At 39.3% G+C, this 25528-nt stretch overlaps 4 protein-coding genes and 1 non-coding gene across 7 annotated transcripts in view; 4 read left to right on the plus strand and 1 right to left on the minus strand.

Annotated features, from left to right (window-relative positions):
• The first annotated feature begins 1000 nt into the window (after window positions 1–1000).
• On the plus strand, window positions 1001–5931 carry LOC131134850 (proton-coupled zinc antiporter SLC30A1). The gene is made up of 5 exons (XM_058080509.1): window positions 1001–1529; window positions 2370–2576; window positions 3758–3981; window positions 4043–4230; window positions 5664–5931. Exons 1-5 carry the CDS (start codon window positions 1001–1003, stop codon window positions 5929–5931), a joined length of 1416 nt encoding a protein of 471 aa, XP_057936492.1.
• Window positions 5932–6949: 1018 nt separating this feature from the next.
• trnastop-uca (transfer RNA opal suppressor (anticodon UCA)) lies at window positions 6950–7036 on the plus strand. Its single transcript has one exon. It is a non-coding gene; the product is annotated as a tRNA-Sec (tRNA).
• A 353-nt stretch (window positions 7037–7389) lies between these two features.
• Window positions 7390–10537, plus strand: mrpl28 (mitochondrial ribosomal protein L28). The gene is made up of 6 exons (XM_058080771.1): window positions 7390–7555; window positions 7831–8122; window positions 8189–8341; window positions 8419–8553; window positions 8634–8720; window positions 9090–10537. Exons 2-6 carry the CDS (start codon window positions 7838–7840, stop codon window positions 9183–9185), a joined length of 756 nt encoding a protein of 251 aa, XP_057936754.1. The 5' UTR covers window positions 7390–7555; window positions 7831–7837; the 3' UTR covers window positions 9186–10537.
• si:dkeyp-97b10.3 (uncharacterized) lies at window positions 10239–20912 on the plus strand. The gene is made up of 17 exons (XM_058080770.1): window positions 10239–10537; window positions 11252–11283; window positions 11401–11433; window positions 12203–12268; window positions 12783–12821; window positions 12903–12932; window positions 13080–13118; window positions 13187–13236; window positions 14661–14710; window positions 14800–15023; window positions 15886–16136; window positions 16213–16338; window positions 17068–17203; window positions 17983–18036; window positions 18158–18229; window positions 19110–19394; window positions 19522–20912. Exons 1-17 carry the CDS (start codon window positions 10239–10241, stop codon window positions 19533–19535), a joined length of 1800 nt encoding a protein of 599 aa, XP_057936753.1. The 3' UTR covers window positions 19536–20912.
• Window positions 20913–21866: 954 nt separating this feature from the next.
• The window catches only part of mcamb (melanoma cell adhesion molecule b), a 40465-nt gene continuing 36803 nt past the window's right edge, over window positions 21867–25528 (minus strand). Inside the window, exon 16 of one of the 3 annotated variants that reach the window (XM_058079899.1) lies at window positions 21867–25505. In XM_058079899.1, coding sequence (XP_057935882.1) covers window positions 25503–25505 — 3 coding nt within the window. In that variant the 3' untranslated portion in view covers window positions 21867–25502. The remainder of the gene's footprint in view (window positions 25506–25528) is intronic. The other 2 variants (XM_058079898.1, XM_058079897.1) reach the window with 2 other exon arrangements.

The following is a 25528-nucleotide window of genomic DNA, read 5'->3' on the forward strand; positions in this document are numbered from 1 at the left end:
GACATGAGTTATTTCTTGAATTCCGCGGGGTTTCTCTCCTCAGGCACCTAAAATGGAGCCAAAAGCATTTTCCTCAAGAAGTTCCTCAAGAAAAAACGAATAATAATAATAATAATAATAATAACAAATAAATAATAATAAAATAATGCAGTGAAAAAGGGTTCTCCTCCCATTCCGTGTGGGAGTAATATGTTTTTGGATTCTTAAGTTTAGCAGAAATAAATATCAATCAGGGCGGCACGGCAGTCTAGTGGTTAGCGCGCAGACCTCACAGCTAGGAGACAAGGGTTCAATCCCCACCCTTGGCCATCTCTGTGTGGAGTTTGCATGTTCTCCCCGTGCATGCGTGGGTTTTCTCCGGGTACTCCGGTTTCCTCCCACATTCCAAAAAACATGCTAGGTTAATTGGCGACTCCAAATTGTCCATAGGTATGAATGTGAGTGTGAATGGTTGTTTGTCTATATGTGCCCTGTGATTGGCTGGCCACCAGTCCAGGGTGTACCCCGCCTCACGCCCGAAAACAGCTGGGATAGGCTCCAGCGCCCCCTGCGACCCTCGTGAGGAAAAGCGGTAGAAAATGAATGAATGAATGAAATATCAATCACTAATCCTTGCGTAAAGGTGGCCATAGGGGTGTTATTTCATGTCTATAGGTCTCTAATAATGGTTAATTCAGTCATTTTGTACCGCTTATCCTCACAAGGGTTGCGAGGGGTGCTGGAGCCTATCCCAGCTATCCCGGGCGAGAGGCAGGGTACACCCTGGACTGGTGGCCAGCCAAACACAGGGCATCTAATAACGGTAAAAACATATTTTGGTTCTGGTTAACTGCGCTAAATGAGGGGCGACTCTATCATTATTTTGGTTGATGGTCATGTTTGTACATTTGTCTGATTTGAAGGTGGGAAATGGTAGCGCCCTCTAGTGGACAACAGGTTGAAAGCCATACCCATGTGTGTATTATGAGCAATAGAGTCAGCGTGGTGTTTGTGTGCAGGTATGGGGGTGCCACGTTGGTGCAGTTTGGGCATCACCATCCTGCTGCTGGTGTCGCAGATCATCATCAGCCAGCTGTGCAGGTCCTTCGTCATGATGGTGGACAGCTTCCACACGCTCTTCATCCTCATGCACATGGCTCTTCCTCGCCCGCAACCGAAGCCCTGCCACCCATCCTACGATCCGCAGCCCCTCACGGCATCTTCAACGTCGACCTCTCATGGCCTCCATCCATGTGGTTCCCCTCCTGGGCCTGTGCTGTGTCGCATGTCCCACACTGACAACAGGACCAGACCCGTGGGGGTCTTTGTTTCTGCTTTGCTGCTGGCCTCTCTTTGCATCGCCTGTTTGATGGATGTCATCAGCTTCCCCCTGGACACCCACCCTGTGGAGAGGCCCTCGCTGCTGGTGGCGGTGGGTGTGGTCAGCCTGTTGCACAACGTGACGGTGCTCTGGATCACCTGGAAGCAGCAGCAGGGGGGGCCCAAGCCCAAGCCCAAGCCTGACTGTTACATTGAAGTCAACCACGAAGGTAACCTTCTCGCACCATGTCATCTATACGCCAGGGACAAAAGTATTGGGTCACGGGTTAGTCAAATGTTCTGTGTTGGTAACAAAAATGGTGTCTCTTTCTTCAATGTTTATGAAGTTATAAGACATTTTTTCTCTCATAGATCATTCAAAAGATGGACGGAAGTAGAACATCTGAAAAACGTTTATATCTTCAGTCCAACCAACATATGCACATATTCTATATGTTTTTAGGACCAAATATTTTTGCGGTTATTGCAAAAACATTATTATATATATTTTTTTATTATATTATATATATATATATATATTCATTCATTTTCTACCGCTTTTCCTCACGAGGGTCGCGGGGGTGCTGGAGCCTATCCCAGCTGTCTTTGGGCGAGAGGCGGGGTACACCCCGGACTGGTCGCCAGCCAATCACAGAGCACATACAGACAAACAACCATTCACACTCACATTCATACCGATGGACAATTTGGAGTTGCCAATTAACCTAGCATGTTTTTGGAATGTGGGAGGAAACCGGAGTACCCGGAGAAAACCCACGCATGCACAGGGAGAACGTGCAAACTCCACACAGATATGGCCGAGGGTGGTATATATACTATATATATATATATATATATATATATATATATATATATATATATATATATATATATATATTAAATATATTGAAAAATAAACAAAAACCCACTGCATTTGAAGCTAGCCAGAGATGGACCTTATATCATCATCTCCCACCCAGGCCATGATCTTTGAAGTCCAGCGTATGCGATGTACTGTATGTTCAGGTGTGATGGAGTATGTTTACCATTCCAATGCTCCACTCCCACAGCCTTGGCTCAGGAGGACTCCCTAGACAAGGCCCGGCCACGTGACGTTAGCAGAGTTCAGCCTGGGATGGACCGCTCCGTTGTTTCCAACGGGGAGCTCGTCGTTTGTGACCCGGCAACCCCCAGTGTTCCAGATGAGAGAGCGGCGGCTGCAAACTGCAAACTGGAGAATCTGTCTGCAGATGTGACTAAAGACAGTGGATGTCTGGGTAACAAATAGACACAATAATTCCATCACAGCAAAATGTTAAATGTCAGTGGGCATAACAACTGATTATTATTACAAATAAATGGCATTCTAATTAAAAGCTTAAAAGTACTTGAACTTTTAACACTAGAGCAGCACCTGCCGCTTTTTAGAGTTCAGGATTCATGGGATGTTGGCTTGTCCACAATGTCCCTCAGGTTTGATTCCCCTTGCCTGTGATGGGTTGAATACAGAGGGATAATTTTGTTGCGTACAGGTTTATTAGAAATTATCATATCAATGAAAAGCATGTTTTTCCACATGTTTTTTTTAATCAGAAAAGCAGATTTTTCTTCAGAATTTTTTTTTTTAAACTTTACAAATAAATGTAATTTTCCAAAGAACTCTACATTTTTGTTTTTAGGAAATATCATTTTTTATGTTTTTTTTATTTAAAAATGCTAGAGATACAGTAAACATTCATGGTTCACTGGTTCCAGACTCGACCATGATAAGTGAATTTCAACAAATCATAATTTTTAACATTATTAGAGCTCTCCAGACATGAAATAACACCCCTATAGTCACCTTTAGAAGTCACCACCAGAAGTCATATTCAAAGACACCGTGAATAAAATATAGCGACTATATTTGTTAATAGAGTGTAAAAGTGACTATAGGGGTGTTATTTTCTGCCGAGAGGGCTCTATCAGAATCTTGAGATATATTTATATTCTTATATTTAATATAAAGATTTAAGATTAAGTTATGCCTTTATTCGTCCCTCAGTGGGGAAATTTGTTTTAATATATTTATTATAGATTTAATATAAATATCAATATTTAATATAAATATATAATATAAAGAATATTTATTCGTGTTCCTTATTTTATTTTTAATTTTTTTCCTTATTTTTTTTTTTACTTTCTACAAAATGCACCGTGAAGTTGCACTCAAATTTCGTTGTATGCAATACAATGACAATAAAGGCAATTCTGATAGAGCCCTCTCGACAGGGAATAACACCCCTATAGTCACTTTTACAATATATATTACCCAATATAGTAATATATTTCATTCACAGTGTCTTTGAATATGACTTCTGGTTGTCTTAGATTTACATTTAGTTCAATATGCATGTTTCTTGACAATGGGCCGTATTCAAACAGTATGATTTATGAATACATTTTCCTCACATTGCAGATAACCCTTGTGCAGTTGGCACACCATTACATGTCCCCAGCAGCAGACGACCTCTCTGTGCATCTTTGTGGGTCTGCCTCGTGCAGGGTCTGTCCTCTACAGCCCTGGTTCTGATCACCAGCCTCGTGTTGCAGCTGGCCGGCCCTGTGGACCTCCTGGTCTACTTGGATCCAGGTCTGGCCAGCTTGGCTGCCGTGATAATGGTGGCCACAGTCGCCCCACAGGTAGCATCAAGTCTTTCGACCTGCTTTTTTGGGAGTTTGTTCTTATGTCTGCACTTCTCAGATGCGCAGGTACGGACTGATGCTCATGCAAGCCGCGCCTCCACATGTGTGCGTGTCAGATGTCAGGATGAAGATCAGGAGCGTGCCAGGAGTTGAAACGGTGCACGATCTCCACATTTGGGAGTTGGCTGATTCCGTGGTTGTGGCGTCGGTCCATGTACGCTGTCATGCGGCCTTTGCGACACACAGGTGAGCTTTGAATTAGCTGAAAAGGCACAGAAATAAGGCATAAAAACACATGCAGGATTTATGGGCTGTTGGCTTGTCCACAATGTCCCTCAGGTTTGATTTCCCTTGCCTGTGATGGGTTGAATACAGGGGGATAATTCTGTTGTGTACAGGTTTATTAGAAATGATCATGTCAATGAAAAGCATGTTTTTCCACATGTTTTTATCAGAAAAGCAGATTTTTTTTTCAGAATTAAAAAAAAAACATTTCAAATAAATGTAATTTTCCAAAGAACATTTTTTTAAAGAAATCTCATTTTTATTATTTTCATTTAAAAATGCCAGCGATACAGTAAACACTCATGGTTAACTGATTCCAGACTCGACCGTGATAAGTGAATTTCCACAAAGCATCATTTTAAACATTATTAGAGCTCTCTAGACATGAAATAACACCCCTATAGTCAACTTTACACTCATATTACCCTATATAATAGAAATAACAAGTTAAAATAAGATAAATAAGACTTCCCTAGGGGGAACACATGAGTGACACCTGGGTTTTACAGTTGAATTTCAGCTTGGCATGGGTTATGGCTGCGATGGTAGCCTGTGTTTTGATTAGGGATTACTGTGCCTGTTGTCAGATAATTCAACCTGCAATAAAAGCCTGTTGTTCCAGCAATCAAGGCCGATGGTGTGCCTCACCAAACATTACAGTAAAATTATTGACACCTCGTGACTTGTGTAGAATACTTCAACATCTTTGAATGCATCTTTTTAAATGGCTTAAGTTTATTAAGCCATTTTATGTTTAAAAAAATTAAATTTAAACAAAAAATATATAACATTTCTTAAATATGAAAAGGTTTTGACTAATAATAGGTCGTATTCAACCACGAAACAGCATGATTTTTTAAACCATGATGGTGTAAAGCTGCAAAATTTGAATCGTAAAGTGGCAAAGGATACATGTTTTGGTCAAACTGAAAAATACATTTTGGTTGTTTTTGAATCTAAAAGTTAAGAATTCATAATGTTGACATACATACATACATTTACAAAGCAAAAAAAATAAAATATTTTGTGTGGTTTTTCAGATTATACTTTAGGTTTGCAGATTTTTTGGGTGGGTAAAAACTCAGCAAAAAATGTATACTTATTTGTAAAACTACACAATAAACCACACTAAATTCAGATGCATTATTTTGATTAGGCAAAAAGAAAATTTAAGTTGTTTTAATTCCAATCAGAAAATGGTAAATTTATTTTTATTAGGCAAAACAGATATAATTCAAGTATGTTATATTTTGGATTTTGCATTCTACAGCAGCACTAGACTACAGTACATTGTTTATTTACACTGGTGCATAAAGAAGACGCTCAAAAATACAGTAACACTTCATATGTAGCTACCTTAAATGTGACAACTATGACTTTTCACACCCACACAGGTGTGCTGACCTGATGTCAGGGGTCACCAAGGTACTACAAAGTGTAGGTGTGACCTGCTGCACTGTGCAACCAGAGTTTGAACCCTGCACACCCCCAGTCTTGGCATGCAGCTTGTCCTGTGGTAAGGTCTGTGCTGGACACGCGTGCTGCCCTCTGCCTCAAGGCCAGGACTGCACAAGCTTGGCAGCACCAGCGACTGAAGACCAAACAACGGCAGAACCTCAGTTACACAACACATGTGCAATGAAGGAAAAAGTGACCATGTGAATGCACATTTCTGAAAAAAAAATCTGTACTGTATGTTGTTCATTGCAGTATACATTAAATGTTAAGTGTTTTTTTTTTTTACTTGTGCTGTACTGTACTGCACCGTGATGCCAAACAGTTTGTTATTTAAGAAGGCAGTCCACCTTGAAACACTTTGTATGTGTACTCCTCAAAATAAAATAACAAAACTGTATGTGAGGACAGCTGTGTGAATTTATTTCAGGAGATTAATACAGACAGGGCGGCATGGCGGTCTAGTGGTTAGCGCACAGACCTCACAGCTAGGAGACCAGGGTTCAATTCCCATCCTCGGCCATCTCTGTGTGGAGTTTGCATGTTCTCCCCGTGCATGCGTGGGTTTTCTCCGGGTACTCCGGTTTCCTCCCACATTCCAAAAACATGCTCCAAATTGTCCATAGGTATGAATGTGAGTGTGAATGGTTGTTTGTCTATATGTGCCCTGGGATTGGCTGGCGACCAGTCCTGGGTGTACCCCGCCTCCCGCCCGAAGACAGCTGGGATAGGCTCCAGCACCCCCGCGACCCTCGTGAGGAAAAAGCGGTAGAAAATGAATGAATGAATGAATAATACAGACAGTATATATATATATATATATATCCATCTGAAAAATGACTTGTTGAGTTGTGGGTTTTCAAAGATTGAGAATGCATTTGTTTCAATTTCCACGCTGTGACAGGCGCATGTATAACTGAATGGCAATGTACCTGCACAAGTTACGACACTCTTACATAAAAAAATAACTGATTACGTTTCCTTCCAGCCCAGCCAATCACCACGTCGCTGATTAGCATATATGTCGCATATCTGATTTTGTCCCTTTTTCATGTGTATATTGGAAATAATTTTGTTACCAAGTGAATAAAATCTTGTGTAAATATCTGTAAGGGGCATTATCCAACATCTACAAATTGATATGTGCCATTATATAAACACCCTAACTAAAATAGTATAGCATTTCTGGGTCCTATATAAGCTAGTTTTTTTCCCTTTGTTAAATGCCCGGATGATCCTCGGTGGTCCGGGGTGCAGGCTTCAAACCTGTAGCTGCCTAGCGGCAGAGTGGTTCAATTCCACCTTGCGGGCGTTAAACGTCCGTCTTGTTTTAGTAGTCTGTAAAATATTAGTATGTTGCTGTCGTTGCCTCGTTTTCAACGTTAGTTGTCACAATCATTGTGAGACAACTACCTGCTAAACTACTTCCTCTTCTCAAACGTTGTGCCTGTGCTTCAAAATAAAATTTTCAATTAAATGTATTTATGATCATATAGTTTAAACTACTTATCAAAATCTGTCTTTACAAATTGAACAAGCTTCGGGACACATGATTCACATTCGTTCGTGTGGAATGTCTGAAAACCTTTTATCATTGTTTGGAGCGCTGTATTGCTTTAAAGTGACTTCCGTCGTACCGGAACAAGAATGTATGACATGTTAGCCAATCATCAACGGTAATAGTGTGTCCTTCTGTCCAATCATAATACTCGTTAGTAGGAGGTGTGCCGAACACTGCGGAAATGTGTTAAACGCTACAAGGCATTACGATGTCCTTGCACGTTTGGCGATTGTTTTTCTGAGGATTTCATTGAGTTTATTTATTTACGAGGTAAGATACACTAATTTTCATAACTATCAAAATAGCCCTAATGATTGAGTTTCTTGAATTGTCAAAAGTAGTCTGGTAGCAGACCTTGTACGATTAGCATCCTGAGATGTGCGTTACTTTAGCAACTTGTATACAATGTTAGTTGCATTTAGTTTTTGTGTTAACATAATGGACAATCTACATAATTATTGTTCTGCTGGGTGAACGATGAGCTTGTTTTTTTTCTTCCAGTGGGCTCAATGTAACATAATCATTGTCATCATCCTCTCTTTCAGATCCAATATGCCTCTCCATAAATACCCCCCCAAAATCTGGAATGCCCTGAAACTAAAAGAGGGGATCTACGCCCGTCTCCCCAAACACTACCTGAAGTCCCTGGAGCAGAAAGAGCCCACTCCGGTCCACTGGAGGCCTTTGGGGGTCAAGTACCATCTCAGCCCAAAGACCGGGCAGAAGGAACGAGTGCAAGATGTCCCAATACCTATATACTACCCTCCTCAATCGCAGAACGGCCTGTGGGGGGGAGAGGGTTGGGTAACAGGGTACAGATACGCCAACAATGACAAAGTGAGTGTGCATGTGGATTTATTTCTGTGTTTTTTTAAGTTTTAAAATGTTAATATTTGTGTGTAGATGTCCAACCGTTTGAAGAAGACATGGAAACCACAGCTCTTGCAGAGGGAGCTTTACAGTGAGATCCTGGACCACAAGTTCACCATCACAGTCACGCCTCGCACTCTGAATCTCATTGACGCAGCCTTTGGCTTTGACTTCTATATTCTCAAAGTAAGTGAAGGCCAAGGCTGTGTATATGCAGCCAAGAAGGACCAGCATGATGCCAGTTGTCGTCTCTTTGTTGTTAGACGCCAAAGGAAGATCTCTGCTCCAAACTGGGAATGGACCTGAAGAGAGCAATGTTGCTTCGCCTGGCTCGCAAAGACACGCAACTGTATCCGGATGAGCCCACGAAGAGAGAGAAGGTCTACAACAAATTCAGGGTATGAGCGCACACGATGTTCTGCCAGTAGATTGGCCAGTGACACATGTCTACAATTTTTTTTGTTTCCATGCCGAGCAGCAGTTTGAGATCCCAGAGGAGGAAGCCGAGTGGGTGGGCCTCACTCTGGAGGAAGCTGTGGAGAAGCAGAGGCAGCTGGAGGACAAGGTAATACTCCCCTTTTATCATCTGTGACATCATCATGTCATGTTGTTTGTGATGAATTTCCACTTTATTGAAACATTTGATATTACACCATAGGTTGCAAAGGCAAAACTTTCCATGAGAGGTATAGTTGTAATTGCCGTAATTGCTTGATTATGAACAAATACTGTTAAATAATTTGTTTTTTCATCTTAAAACTTTTTCACATGTGATACATTTCCAGTTACAATTTGCATCCCTATGTTAATGTGATTAAATGCTAAATTACCCAGGGATACTTTTTCAATTTACATCTGCTAATTGCCGATATGGGCCAATCATCTTTATTTTAACTATAACGTGCTAACAAGCTTTATGTCCTGTTCTTGTTAGCCCCCTGCGCCGTTGTTCAAGGCCTGCGCGGAAAAGCTAATAGAGGAGCTGCAGATCCAAAAACTCTCCCAGCCTCATCTCATTGACAAGAATTGAAGCGTTGAATCATCCACCATTTTTTTCTGAAGAACTTTGCGGCCAGAAAGAGTGTCGATTCTCTTCCTGGTGATGTGTCTTGTGAGTTTTCCATCGGTTGAAACTTTTTGTATTTCATGTGGGAGAAAGATGCAAATGAAGGGTGAATGAAGAATTTATTTATCGCACTCTTTTGTCCACTAACACATTTTGAAATAAATTTAATCCTTGTCACTTATTTAAGTAAGTAAACAAGATAAGAGCATAAGTTTTTATAGCAGCCATTGCAACAAATGAGTGGTTAGGTCATTAGATTACTCAAATACTGAACAAAACTTGTGTATTAAATATAAATGCAAACCTCGTTTTTGCTGACCTGTAAAAGATTTATATACACAAAAGGCCTCTCAAACATTGATCACAAAATTGTCTGAACATGTGTTATTGAGTATTCAGGTGTAGCATATCAGGATTCTAACTCAACATTATTATTGCACATGTGTGCCTTATGTTGGCCACTCCCAAAACATGCAGTTGAACTGTAGTGTATTGTATTGAGGCAATGATGACCCCCCCCCAATACAGCTATAAAAATATTATAAGTACTTTACAACTTAGCTTATAAATATAATGAAAATACATTTGTTGTGCACACATTCTAATTGTATTTACTGGTATTTAATTAATAGCTTGTTTTTGTGCTGTAACGTCTGAAATAAGGTTTTCTGTCACTAGGGTGACATCTACTGGTGTTTATCATATACTGCAGCCTGACCTGGGGCGTGCTGATGAGGGTAACATCCGGGTACTGGCGTCCCACTGTACATGCGCTCAAAATACTAAGTGTCGCATTGCGCGAACTGAAACGCCGTCAATACAGTAAATAAACGGACTAGAAATGTAAAGCGGATTATCTTCCCACCATGAGAAGATCTATCCGAACAAAACAGAAATAAAATCCTGTATATGTTTCAACATATCAAAAACCGAACTCGCGCACTTTTTACTGCGCACACTCACAAGCCTCCATGAGCTGCGTGCTAGCTGCGTTGCACAGATCTCAACGGCGCCATTATGAATGACACCGTAATCCACTTGGATTGTAGATCAAGTAAAAAACACACTGATCACTGTGACAAACTATTTACAAAAGTGACACGTTCCTCTCTTTCATTTCGCGTGTTGTCTGCTAAAAAACACTTCAGAGTTTTGCCATGGGCTATCTTTAAGACGTTACTGTTGTTGTCCGGAAGCACAGAAAACAAAAGAATTCCAGGCACTGGGCGTGATCCTTCTTATTCATGTAGTAATAACTCAAGGAGGATGGTGGCGAAGATGTCGAGTTTAACAGTGGCTTGTCACCCAGAGGACGGGTAAGTCTTGTTAATTTGTTGAAGCGCAGAAATAACGTGTACACTTAAAAAAAATCTACAGTGGCTGACGTGTTGTAAACATTGAGATTGTGCTGCTTAGCAGCATGCATAGCATAACTAATCATGTGGCTGGTTGTGTGAGTGTGCTAAAGGGCTATTGTTGTGTCATGGCGTCGACCCTTGAGGCTACGTTTGACTTAATGTACACCTGCGCCATACAATATGAAGTGTATGAAGTATTCGTAGCACGTAACAGTGGTGCGTTCAAGGATAGCTGAACATGAAGAAAATTCTTAATGTTAATAAAAAAACATCAATAAAACAAATTGTGTACTTTGTAAAATATAATGACACGTGACACCCCCCATCTCAAAACAGTCAAATGCGGGTCTGTCTTGTTTGTGACATTTAAAAAAAAGTTTGGAAACTGGATGGAATCTGACATATACATGCGTCTTAATCGGCAAACGAGTCATAACGAGTTTCTCCAGTTCTCTTGGAAATCACCCTTTTACCAGGGCTCAATGTTTTAACATTCTATCACATTGCAGGATAAAGTATAATGTTGTGAGTGTATATGTGCGGTTTATGTATTGATCATTGTGAGCTCTGCTTATTCTTACTTAATAGTCGTGTCAAAATGATGTCCTTTAATGTGTTGAGAAGTGTGCTCGTTTGTAGTAGTGGTATCATCCTGTCTCTCCTGTCTCACAGAGAAAAAGAGGTCCCTTCTCCTGGAAACAAAGGTAAATATTTACTCATTCATACTTTCCCTCACGCCTTCTTGATTTCACATCCCCAGTAGTTGTATGGGTATGTCTAGGAACAACAAGATGGACTACTAACCTCTTAATTTGTTACAGATAATGTCACAGAAAGCGACAACAGCAACTCAGGTAAACATGTGTTTTATCTTCCGTGTGTGTGTCACTTTTACTTTTTTTTTTATCCTGCACTGCAAAACTATCAGTGATTACTTTGTGGCGAGATCTTGCAAGATTGAAAAATAACAATATAGTATCTCATTTTGAGAAAAGCTGCATTGCGGGAAGAGGACAGTCATAAGACTTGTCATACTGGGAGTTATGGCACCCCCATCTGCTACTGGCAGTGCATGAGGCAAGATTGGAACCACACACAATATAAACCTTGCAATCCAACCTACCACTGTGTTGCCACCGTCACTCGCTTGTGATGTGTGTCTGCGTTTCCCATTGGAGTTTAACAGACGCTGGTGTGTTAATTTCTAAGCAGAAGCTGTTGTAATTCTAGATTTCATCAAACATGCATCCAGTGGCGTCATTAGGCCCATTTTAGGGGGGCTTTTTTACAAAAAAAATGTCTGAAAAATTTCATATGATAGGGCAAAAGGCTAATAAGCAGGCTAATACTAGCCTACTACTACTACTAGTAGTAGTAGTAGTAATAATCAGAAGAAGAATAATGATGATAGTAATAATAGGCTAATTAATAATATAATAATGAATAATCCTCAGAACCTAGTGACGTTCCTGCGTGCATTATTTGTAAGATCAAAACACGATCGCCATGTGTGACTTCTATCAAAACACATGATACAAAATGTGCTGGTGTAAACGTGCTGTGTATGTTCAAACTAAACCTAACTAGACCATAAATAATCCTGGCTTTCCTCCTTTGAAACAGAGGCCACCGGGACATCCACCGAGGAGAGTTCTGAAGAAGATGAGGATGAAGAGAAAGATGACAAAGGTGAGAGGCACCAATTATAAAGGAAGAGGTTGTTATTTTCACATGGTGCATTACATTACTGCCGATATTTACAAAAGAATGCTATGCAAAAAGGGCAAACCTGACCCACAGTGCGGCACATATCACAGGGCGCATATAGACAAACAACCATTCACACTCACATTCATACCTATGGACAATTTGGAGTCGCTAATTAACCTAGCATGTTTTTGGAATGTGGGAGGAAACCGGAGTACCCGGAGAAAACCCACGCATGCACGGGGAGAGCATGCATACTCCACACAGATGGCCAGGGTGGAATCCAACTCGGGTCTCCTAGCTGTGTGGCGTGCACGCTAACCACTCGTTCACCGTGCAGCTATTGCATATATTATTAAATTATTATTATTACTTTTTAAAATATTTTTGACCAAAAGTCTGTGGTAGCACAAATGTACAGGAATGCACTGTTGGATAGTATTGTTATAGTATTAATTATACTGCTACAGTCACTGTAATTTTGAATAACCACCAGGTGGCGATACGAATACAAAGGATGAATCAGAAGAAGAAGGTAAGTAGAAAGAGATTGGTGCGTTATTTCCAGAAAATGACTCAAAGGTGTTGATTGATGAAGTGAGATCATTCTATGCAGGCAACAAAGAAGCTGGCGAGTCTCAAAATGGTGAGGTCGTACACAACAAAAAGTCTGCTTTACTCTTTGTGCAAATATATAACTTATGATAGATAAATGGTATTTACTTAACACACATTACACAATCATTATTGGTATACAGCTCTTTTATATCTGTCAATCATTTTTGACTTTCAGAGGCCGGCGTCTCTGCTCCAGAGGTCTTAACTTGCAAAGGTAATCTACAGGAATGTCGATGAAGAACAACATTAATGTTTGATATCTGTTGTCATTGACCCCAACAGCAGAGAAGTACATCCACTTCAATTGTGAAAAATGCAAAGACATACAACAGGTAAGCTGCATCATAATTCATATTTTTTTAACCTCCATCAAGCAACACGCTGTGAATGTTGCTCACTTTTAATCTGCATGGGTTTACTTGTTTGGGTCCTGATTTGAAGAAAGAATGGACGGGAAATGCATAAATGTTACACTTGTAAGCTTGACACCAGGCAAACAAAATATTCAAAAATAGTCATTTTATTATAGTCATTATTAGTATATTTGAACGAAATCTGCCAGTGTCATGGAGGATGTCATAAGTGATAATTATCAGAAGTATAATAATTTTTTATTGGGATGCTTTGATGAGGGTTTTATGCTCCCGATTCAGATACCAATCATCCATCACATGGCTTCACAATACATTTTTAGTTTATAATTTTTTCAATATGGCTATGATCTGGAAAAAAAATCACTTTCATTTAGACAAAAACATACGTCCAGATAGCGAGCAGTAGGCGGAACCGGCTGTCTTCCACCACTGAGAGAGAGGCCGATTAATTTTACTATTTTATTATATATTATTTTATTTTGTTAACATTTGTAACATTTCAATATTGAACAAAGCAAAATTTGTTCTCTAGTGCGCAGACCTCACAGCTAGGAGACCCGAGTTCAATCCCACCCTCGGCCATCTCTGTGTGGAGTTTGCATGTTCTTCTCATGTGCATGCATGGGTTTTCTCCGGGTACTCCGGTTTCCTCCCACATTCCAAAAACATGCTAGGTTAATTGGCAACTCCAAATTGTCCATAGGTATGAATGTGAGTGTGAATGGTTGTTTGTCTATATGTGCCCTGTGATTGGCTGGCCACCAGTTCAGGGTGTACCCCGCCTCTCGCCCGAAGACAGCTGGGATTGGCTCCAGCACCCCCGCCACCCTCGTGAGGATAAGCAAAAGAAAATGAATGAATGAATGAAAATAATTTTTTTTAAACTTTATTTTCATTCATTCATTCAAACTTAAATTATATTAGAAAGGCAGGAAGTGAACAAATGTAACAGTTACAGATTGTAAAAGTACCAGATGGAGAGGTAGGATTTAATAAGCTTTGCTTCTTCCTACTCCTTTTGGACATGTGGAACTGTGAACTGATTATGTGATGCACTCAATTGTAATCTGATGCATGTTCAAATGAAATAAAACCATTACCATTACCATTTTACGGGCCGTCTGACTTTCACACACACATGGACGAGTGATGACTACCTTAGCTGCTGATGGACTGATGAGCCTCACCTTACTCGGCCTCGTGTTTGCTCTTCTGCATTGAATTAACACACAGGGTTCTCTATAGGTTGCAGTAGTACCAACCACACGATATCTCACCAAAATCGTCCGATACTGATTAGTGGCCAATGGATCAGAGCATCGCTAATACTGTATTTTATACATTTGTACTTATTAATGTGTGTGTGCGTGTGTTTTGGACAGACTCACGGCAAAGAGCTTGTCACACCCAAAATAATCAAGGGACAATATCAGTAAGTTGGGCTTTTCTGCAATTATGTGCTCACTTACTTGTGCACCATCATACTCAGAGAGTGTGTGTGTGTGTGTGTGTGTGTGTCAGACTGCAGCTGGAAGGAGAAGGCACATACGAGTGCTCAGTCACCAGGCTGGTGTTTGAAGCAGCTGATCGAGTTCTCGTGCGGTACTCCATGGTGTCCTGGTCTAAGTATTGCTCGCTCCTCAAGGAGTCCTGGAAGTTCGCTGGACCCATCTTTGACGTGAAGACGGACAAGGATGCGTCCATCCTGAAGTCCATCCAGTTCCCTCACTCTGTCTGCCTGGCCGGTGAGTATACACCTTCTTTCAGGCAGTTTACTTGCGTACTGTATCTGCTAGCAATCTGCTACTAATTAATACTAATTAATTACATTAATAGTTCATGGCGGCGATTGAAGTACTAGCACTCGGCTACAGAAACATAGAGGTGTACGAGACAGACGATGTTTATAGCAAAGATTTGAGCCATGTGTCAATAGTTTTCATGGAGAAAAGAAGGACGTAACATTTGGAGATGAACTAAAGAACTTGCAAAACATGGGCTTAAGCATTAAAGGGGACACATTATGATAATTTTTGACCCTTTGTATTGAGTCGTGGACTCCTATAGAGCAGCTACACACAATGGACTGCACAGAAAACTTTCTAGATCTTCCAGAATCGGCACCAGCTGTATTTTCTTGGATGTGTGCTTCCTGCCAAAATGGTCTTTTTTTAATTTATTCCACCCACGCCTGTGGAATTTTTGCAAATTTACCATTCACTTAAAAAAAAAAACAATGCAGAATATAATTACAAATAATATATAACATTTAAGCAAAGCCGGTAAATCCTGTCAGTGACTCTTTAAATGAAGCATTTAACGTAACAGACTTCCTGTCTTTGAGCAGTATCTGCTAGCAATCTGCTACTAATTAATACTGGCAAGTTGTTTTGACATACATATCATTATTTGATAATGAGCTGCTACTTTTGGGTTGGCTGTTTCTCCTCTACTTGAAAGCCACCACATTTGTTATAATAGAAAGCATCATTTAATTGATACACAGACAGGAAATACACCCTGTTGTGTGAATACACAGTAAGTACAGTGGTATCACTCTATTTGATGTATTTCTGATGCCTTACTTGGATGACTTGTCGCACAAAGATGCAGAAAATGAGATGACGTTCGGCATGCTGCACATAAAGAACATGCGTCCGTTCATGGAACCAGCAGCGGATCACTCAGGCAGCCACATTAAGTGGCACGTGACGTCTCTGTCGCCAGTCGGGCCCATGGTCAAGACGACCCGGCCCACGGATCACCACGGGGTGGTTCTGGTCTACAGACAGTTGGCGAATGACGACGAGAAATACAACTTCCACATCTACTTGGCCACCAACAGCTCTGAAATCAAGGTTGGTGAAGACAAATTAAAACTGTGATGGCTGTGTCAAGGTGTGGGTGGTCACATCGTTGTTTTTCCTCACCTAGGACATACGCAAGCAGGTGGGAAAATACACAAAACGTTACATTCAGATAGAAAAACCTCCCACGTGTACGCTGAACGAGGGAACATATCGCCTCCTCAGTAAGCCAGAGGGTGCCATCGAACCTCAGGTTGGTTTTTATGTGCATGCCGTTGTACACTCCTCTTTATATCCAACGTAAACAGCGACTATAGGAGACTGTTGTTATTTGAAATGAGGGATTAAATGGCCACTGACATGATTTATCTACTTTGTCTTAATATGTGATATATTATTTGTAATTATATTCTACATTGTTCTTTTTGTCAAAGAAAATTCACATAAATTACATTAATAGTTCATGGCGGCGATTGAAGTACTAGCACTCGGCTACAGAAACATAGCGGTGTACGAGACAGACGATGTTTATAGCAAAGATTTGAGCCACGTGTCAATAGTTTTCATGGAGAAAAGAAGGACCAAACATTTGGAGATGAACTAAAGAACTAAAGAGCAAAACATGGGCTTAAGCATTAAAGGGGACGCATTATGATAATTTTTGACCCTTTGTATTGAGTCGTGGACTCCTATAGAGCAGCTACACACAATAGACTGCACAGAAAACTTTCTAGATCTTCCGGAATCTGCACCTATTTCAGTTGTATTTTCTTGGATTTGTGCTTCCTGCCAAAACCGTCTTTTTTAATTTATTCCACCCACGCCTGTGAAATTTTTGCAAATTTACCATTCACTTAAAAAAAAAAAAACATTGTAGAATATAATTACAAATAATATATAACATTTAAGCAAAGCTGGTAAATCATGTCAGTGACTCTTTAAATGAAGCATTTAACGTAACAGACTTCCTGTCTTTGAGCAGGTTCTGAACTTCACCCTGGCAATTACCAAGATGAAGGGCTTTTTTGAGGTTTTCTTCGAACATCCTCCGCCTTTCGAGTTTTCGCTTATTAAGAGTGACACGGACGAGACAGTGTGGTCAACCACTATCCGAGAAGGTAAGACGTGTACCATTTGTTGTCATCCTGCAGATGAATGTTGTTAAAATAGCTAGCAGACCAACTGATTTAGTGCATGGTAATGTTTTGTGTCTGATAATGAAAGTACCCCCTGACACCTCCGGTGGCGCGCCCCGCCATTAGATACTGTCTTATAGGGCTTATATGTTTTAGTTTTGTCAACTCTGCCTAGCAGCAAGTGGCTATGCAATGAAGCATGAGTGTTGACATTTTATTTCCGCTTAATACAATGATTTTTGATTGGTTTAAATGTCGGTTCGATTCTCCACTCGGGCATCTCTGTGTGGAGTTTGCATGTTTTCCCCGTGCGTGGGAGTACCCATTTCCTCCCACATTCCAAAAACATGCTAGGTTAATTGGCGACTCCAAATTGCCCATAGGTATGAATGTGAGTTATTTGCACTGGGGCTGCACAGTGGTGAGTGGTTAGCGCGCAGACCTCACAGCGAGGAGACCCAAGTTCAATTCCACCTTTGGTGTGGAGTTGGCATGTTCTCCCCGTGCATGCGTAGGTTTTCTCACATTCCAAAAACATGCTAGGTTAATTGGCGACTCCAAATTGTCCATAGGTATGAATGTGAGTGTGAATGGTTGTTTGTCTATGTGCCCTGTGATTGGCTGGCCACCAGTCCAGGGTGTACCCTGCCTCTCACCTGAATACAGCGACCCGAGTGAGGAAAGAAAATGAATGAATGAATGGTTTAAATGTCATGTGTCATTTCTCATGTGTTAATTTTTGTCCATCTCCGCCCCATTAGGCGACTGTATGGGTACGGGTAAGCCTGAAAAAAAGCCAAAGAAAAGGACAAACTGTGAGTTCTCTTCCATCGCCGTCATCTTTGGTCATAAAAGACAAATAGATTCAGAACAGACATAAGGTAGTAGGTTTTCTGACGTCACCATCTGACCTCACCCTGTTTATTTTTCTTTTAGGCAGACAAAGGAGCAACAGCCTCTCAGAAGATGAAGCAGACTTTAAAAAACGTAGATTAAAGGTTGAATCAGGTAGGTTTTTTTTTTTTTTTAAACTTGCAATTTTAAAGTGAATGTCAGCATTACCACGCAAACATCAACATTCTCCTAAAATTTTTACTTTGTTTCATGAAAAATTATGATTCTTGTAATCCAACTTTATGTTCGCTGGTTATGGCAGTGTTTTGTGTTTTTATTTCTATATGACAACTTTTGTCTTATAAAATTGATACTTTAGTCCCCTCAATGAGTCTTGCGAAACTCAGATTTGTTCATCATACTGTGCTTTGTTTGTTGCAAAAGTACATTTTCATTTTTATTTTGCAATATATTGCAAAGTATTACTAGCAAAATTCCATCTTTATTCCTGCTAAATTGTTTTTTTATAATGTATTTTTATCTTGTGATATAGAACCTTTTGTTGTAAAAGTAATATTTTCTTTTTGCAATCTAATGTTACAAAATATTAAAGTAGTATTTTTTGCATTCTAATGTTACAAAATATTTCATGCAAAATTATGAATTTTTAAATATTGTAATTTTGTAAATTTACAATTTTGTAAATATTGTAAATTTACAATTCAATGTAAAAGTGATATAAAGTTGTGTAAAAGTTGTATTTAGTTATATTACTAATACTTTAACCATCTTTGCCATCTAATATTACTTTATGACTTTTTTTTCCTTTTATCTGTATTGTTTATCTTGTAATATATGACTTTATTGTAATAGTAAAAAAAAAAATGCCTTCTAATATTACAAAGGACTGCTTACATAATGACCACTATCTGCAAAATGACTTTTTCCCTAAATATTATGAGTTTGTTTTCTCACAACATTGCAACTTTTTTTCATCTCCATGGAGCCAAAAGAAACACAAGCAATTGTGTGTATTCCCTGTGTTTTCTTCAAGACCCTGTGAAAGTTCCGAATAGCCGGGACATGTCGGAGAAGCAGCTCCTGCAGGTTGCCAAATGCCTGGGCAAGGAGTGGAAACAGGTGGCCATCTATCTGGGCTTAAGCATCCGGGATCTGGATGATATCCAGGCGGCCGAGAAGGACGTGACCATGCAGAAGATGAAGGTGATGGTGGAGTGGAAGAGCAGGAGGGCGCCGGGGCAGGCCTCTGCCTTCCAGCTGCGGAAGTGCTTGGAGGAGCTGGACGACTTACCAAATGAGGTCCATCAGATCCTACAAGGTAAGGTTTAGCAGGACACTATGAAACACATTCGGGATGAGCGACATTTTAAACAACCCGCATGCAGATACCATACCTTACAATTGTCAATAGTGCCTGAAAATGTGTTTTTGTTTCCCACTTTCAGACATGAACAACTAAGAAGATAGGAGATAAATATTTTTTGTATACTTTTCATCATGTACACTTTAATAACTTATCAGGGAGAGAAAGGAGCTCTCCGGAAGACAGCTTCATGTGTCTTCATCTCTATTGGTGATTTTAGTTAGTTCCTCTTTATCGGACAATTATGGAACATCTCAATCAGTCTTTTTTTTTCTGTAACAAACATACAGAAATGTGCATTAAACTTATTCAATTATGATATTTACATTTCACGTCAAGGTTTGAGATTGACCAGAAGATGTGGTGAAGCAATTTAGTAGCTAAGTATTTAGCTGAATGGATTTAAATGGAGGTGCTGCAGTGTTCAAACTGCATTTAGCTGTATATATTTTTTACATGACTTTTAAATGTTATTTTTAAAGGATTTTATAAATGCTTGTAAATGTTGTCCATAGATGTGAATGGTTGTTCTGTGATGGACTGGTGACCGCCCCTCAACTAAAAGTCGGCTGGGATAAGCTCCTAGCTCGCCCGTGACACTAACAAGGAAAATTAATTACTATATGTCACATATGTAGAGCTACTTACTGTATGATAAATGCACGTAATTTATTTTGAATTCTCACATTATTCGTTCCAATATAGGAAATTATTCCATTATTCCGCACGATGGTTGAGTGGTTAGATTGTACTTCACACAGTCAGGAGATTGGGAACACTTTGGTTTGAATCTCCGCTCGGGCATCTCTGTGTGGAGTTTGCATGTTCTCCCCGTGCATGTGTGGGGTTTTTCCGGGTGATCCGGTTTCCTCCCACATTCCAAAAACATGCTAGGTTAATTGGCCACTCCAAATTGTCCATAGGTATGAATGTGAGTGTGAATGGTTGTTTGTCTATATGTGCCCTGTGATTGGCTGGCAACCAGTCCAAGGTGTACCCCGCCCAAAGACACCTGGGATAGGCTCCAGCATACCCATGACCATATTGAGTAGAGGCGGGGTGTGCCAACAGGCAAACCGGGCATCTGCCTGGGGCGCCAGCTTTTAGGGTGCCCCCACTAGGGGGTCCCTGAGAGACCGGGTGCCATAAGTGCTAATACATACGTTGCACAGAAATGACAACAATGGGCATTTACGATGCAATCATGAAACGATGACGTAGCAAACCCCCTTTGGGGGCCCTCGGCATCCCAGAAATTGTGTGCAAAAAAATAACTTGCTAGTGAGGATAAGGGGCATAGAACATGGATGGAAATTATTCCATGCTAACATGGTGTAATGGTCACATTCCCAAAGGTCATTGTGTGAAGAAGCTAACTATTTCTGTAACTTGTGTTATGCCTAAAATATGTTTTGCCCACCAAGCAAGTGTTGACTGAATAAATAGAACATGGTATCCTGCATTATTTTCGTCATTATTTTACTATACATCGACAGTCTGTTATTTCCATGACTGTAAATTATACTCGTTGGGTTGTTTTCAAAATGTGTTTCTAGCATACTATATATATTTGGAATCATTAGCTAAATGCCTGGTCGGTGAGCTGCCTGTGCCCGTGCAAAGATGGCGGCCATGCTTTCTGGCTGAAACTTTGTTGTGTTTCATGGAACACACTGAAGTGTGCGACAATTTAAGTTGATCCAATTTATGGGGTTTTAACAACAGCGCCATCATGTGGCAGTTTTGTCAGAAAAATAACATCAGGCAACATGGTGGAGGTTCGTTTTTTGACAAATGTTTAATGTTCACACATTTGTATGCAGCGGTTCCGAAGAGGAAGAGTAATCTTACACAAACATCGGTCGAACAGCCGGAACCAAAATAAAAGCAGAGACTCGAGGTGAGAAACACTTCTGAAATAATTTATGGCAAAACGAAGGTGGTGTCCGTGTTGCTCCCCTCTGCCACATAGCGTCTTTGTCAACACATCATCACGCCATCAATCAAGGTAAAGGTACACGTAAATGTACATGTATCCATTTATGCATAATTTGCATTTAGAATTGTTTTATGTATGTAAAACTAAGAACGTGTTCTGCTGCTTAGCCGACTTCCGGGTTCTGTTCCTGTTGCAATAAGCTATAAACAGCTAACAAGGATGTTACATTAAATTGCTCATGACACAAAAAAGGTTGAAATAAGAAAACGAAAGTAAGCACTTAATTTATTGTCATAAAGGAGTGAGATGAAGTCTTGGTTTTGACACAACGCCACTTAGTTTTCTGAACCGACGCCATCTTGGTTGTGACGTCATTGACATGCGGCGTTCCGACGCAGCAGCTTGACAAAAAATAAAGCAAATTTTAAACCTGCTAACTTTAGCTATGATAAAATCCACAATTGATCATTTCTAATCTAAGGCACTAATTAGATAATATTAATTGATATCCTAACAGAAAGCCAACAAAACAATAGTGTTCATGGTCCTTTTTTCCCCAGGACATCGATGTAACGATCGAGAAGAACGTAGGCTCCCTTTTTAAAAATTGCTTTTTATTCGGCAGAATTTCAAAACAAAACAAGGCATCACGTTGCATTTTACATTTCCAGGAATTTGAGGGGAAAATAATTAAAGTTTAAAAGAAAAACAGAATTAACACTAACAAAAATAATACCGTTGATCAAGAGGTAATATTATAAAAATAATTTTACTGACACTCTTAAAATGTCACAATGCACCGTTTAGGCACAACACATTTCCACATACTGTATGTTTCTTTAATCCGCAGCAAAATCACATCATCAAATAGATCTTTTTAGCCGATGAATTGCCAATGTTCATTTTTTATTTGATCATTTAGCCCTTGTATTTATGTATGTGCACAAGTGGCATTGTATTTCTCTCAGTAGTCCATTCACCATGTCTATGTCTTCTTCCCGGGCCACATTGAAGAGAAAAATCCCTAAATAATAGGCCCTAACTATGAGATTAGAAATGTCATTATTACAAGAGAAATCAACTTTTCCAAGAATAAAGTCATGATATTATGACCTATAAAAAAATCCAAATTGTAATCTTACAAGAAAAGGTCATACACTTATGAGAATAAAAGTCCAAAGAAAATGTAATTTTGAGAGAATAAATTTGTAATATTATGAGAGAAAGTCATAGTTTTGCAAAAATAAAAAGGTAATATTACCAAAAATTAATAATTTTGCAAGAATAGACTCAAAATATTTTGAGGAAGATTTATAAATTTTTGGAATATTCTGATTTTTGTGACAAAAGATTGGCATGTAACAAAAATTATGAGGAAAAATATTCAATTTTCCAAGAGGAAAATTGGAGAATTGCAATAAATATTATTTTTGCAATAAGACAGACAATGACAAACAAGAAAAATGTCCTATTTTAAGGAAAATAATTCTGAGAAAAAAAATCAGCAAAATGTCAGTTTTGTAATGTCACAAGAAAAGGTCATAATTTTTACTGGAATAAAAAAATATTAGAATAAAGTGTTCATTTTACGAGGAGTCAAAATTTTTAATTTTTCTTTTGAGAATTAAGTGGTAACCTTAGGGGGGGAAAGTCATTGTTTCGTCCTAAAATCATCAATAATATAAAATTTTCTTTTTAAAGAGAGCAAAGTCAGAATATTCTGGAAAAAAGGCATACTTTGGCAAGAATAAGATTTTAATATTAGCATTAAGTTGTATTCAACTTAATGCTTGCTAATATAAAACTTGCTATATAATATATTATTATAATATTATATAATATATTAGCAAGTCCTAATTTGAACAAAATGAAGTCATAATATTACAGAAAAAAATGCAGATAATTATAAATGCCTGAAAATAAAGATGGTTGAGGATGTCATCAAGTTAGACTTCAGTATAATTTTCATGATTCTGCACGTTACTGTGCAAAAAAAATAAGATTAATGTCAACAAAAATTGTATAATAGAACCTAATTTATATCATTACAATTTAAATTTATTAAATTAATTTATATAACCTTTATTGTTGGTTGTATGTATTTTTGTATTTTGGATGCAATTAAGAGTAGTGGTAGTGGTTCTTTAGAGTTAGGACACCATGGAAAGATTCCAGTCTGGGCACTTGGGCACTTCATACTCAACCGGCAGGATCAAAAATGGCAAACAGCTGTCAGTGCTGCTCCAGCTTTTTCTAAAATGGTGCATTCAGGTGCATCACAATAGTCCTGGGACACAAGTTGCCGCTGCATTCAGGGACACTTAAATCACAGTAAACACACCCACACATGCACGTGCAGACTTAAACCAGAGCCATCCTGAGTGGACAAAAAAAGTGATGCTCAAATGAAGTCCATTCAAATGAAATGGATTTGAATGGAAGGATGCCAACATCAGAGTGGAATAAAAGATATGGAGGATGATAATTTATTTATTTATCAGTGCTCATGTCAAACTTTAAATGAATGCCATCCATTTTCTATACCGCTTATCCTCACTGGGGTTGCGGGTATACTGGAGCCTATCCCAGCTGGACCCTGGACTGGTCATAAAATGAATGAACCAATGAATTATGGTCAATGTAAACAGTTTGGGAACCACTGAACTAATGAATATGTGGGTTGTCATATGTGGGATGCTGTTGTCCCAATGGGAATTTTGACCTTCATTTGTTAAAATAATGACTATTTTTGATCCAAAATTTACAGGTTTATATTGTAGCATAACCGCTTCATTCTCATAACATTTTAGTGTTTATTTCTTGTCAATGTGGCTCTGACACTTCATGAGACACCGTGTGTGTGTGTAAGGCTAGCGGGTGATGCTGCGTCACCATGGCTTGTCTCACATTAATAAGCACTGTAGTATCTTTAAATACAAGCCTCGCTCGGAGGGTTTCTGACTGCAGTCGCGTCACACAATAAAGTTTCACATTAGAGACGAGCACAAAGAAATCAGTGCAGTGAACACATACATGTCGGTGGTGCTTCATGTCTTAACAAAAATGGGGTGTAATATACGGAACGCATCAATGCACACATGCAATATCGAGCTCAAGATGTAATCTCCACAATTTATCATTGTTTTTTTTTTTCCAAAAATATATCCTTTAACATACAGTGGAGGGGGACAATTCTAGTGTGCTCGTGTTAGCCGCAGAGAGGGAAGAAGGTGGTTGCATAATAACATAACAAAATAACATATACACAGAGATTTCAGTGTACAGACTTTGAGCAAAAACCAGTGGCGTCATTAGGCCTATTTTAGGGGGGCTAAAATGTTAGGGGCCCCCCGAAAATGTTCTTAAGTCCCCCTAAATAATTTGATATTTTTTATTGATTTAAAAAATTTTTTTTACAAAAAAAAAATCTCAAACAAATTTCATATAATCAGCAAGCCAAAAAGCAGGCTAATACTAGCCTATTACTACTACTTTACTACTAAAGTAGTAGTAATAATCAGAAAAAAAACAATGATGACAGTAATAATAATAGGCTAATTAATAATATAATAATGATTGTTATATAATTGATCACTGCCCACTGGTTTTGCAGTGGAGATTGTGTGTACTTGTGTAAATTAAACAATTTTACAACAGTATCTCTACTAAATCTGTCCCAAAGTAGGAAAGTTATATCCCGGTTCTTGTTCCTTATTTGTTTTTTGGGATTTTTTTGAATGTCTACTACATTCATTCATATCCTGTGCATCTCCAGGGGGCTAAGCCCCCCTTGTCCTCAGAACCGAGTGACGCCACTGGAAAAAAAACTACCTTCAACTCTCTTTGCTCTTCAAAAATCGAGTGGCAACACACTTTAAATAAGGAAATATATACACGGATGTATTGTGTTGTATGTACACTAGAGGAAGAGCTTGTTCACGATGCTCTACAGTGATTGTTCGGCCGTTAAAAAAAAATAGTCCTTGCTCGGCAGATTTATCAGCAACATACAGCCAAACGGTTTTGTAATATTGTCCAATATTTGGGTGTCAGACAGCTTTTCTTTGGCTTGGAGGAGCCGTGGGCAGGACTCTGAAGTGGCGTCAGCTTCTTCTCACCGTTGTTTACTTCAGGGACAAACACAGAAGTA

Source organism: Doryrhamphus excisus, chromosome 8 (genome assembly GCF_030265055.1).
Source record: "Doryrhamphus excisus isolate RoL2022-K1 chromosome 8, RoL_Dexc_1.0, whole genome shotgun sequence".
Classification (NCBI taxonomy): domain Eukaryota; kingdom Metazoa; phylum Chordata; class Actinopteri; order Syngnathiformes; family Syngnathidae; genus Doryrhamphus; species Doryrhamphus excisus.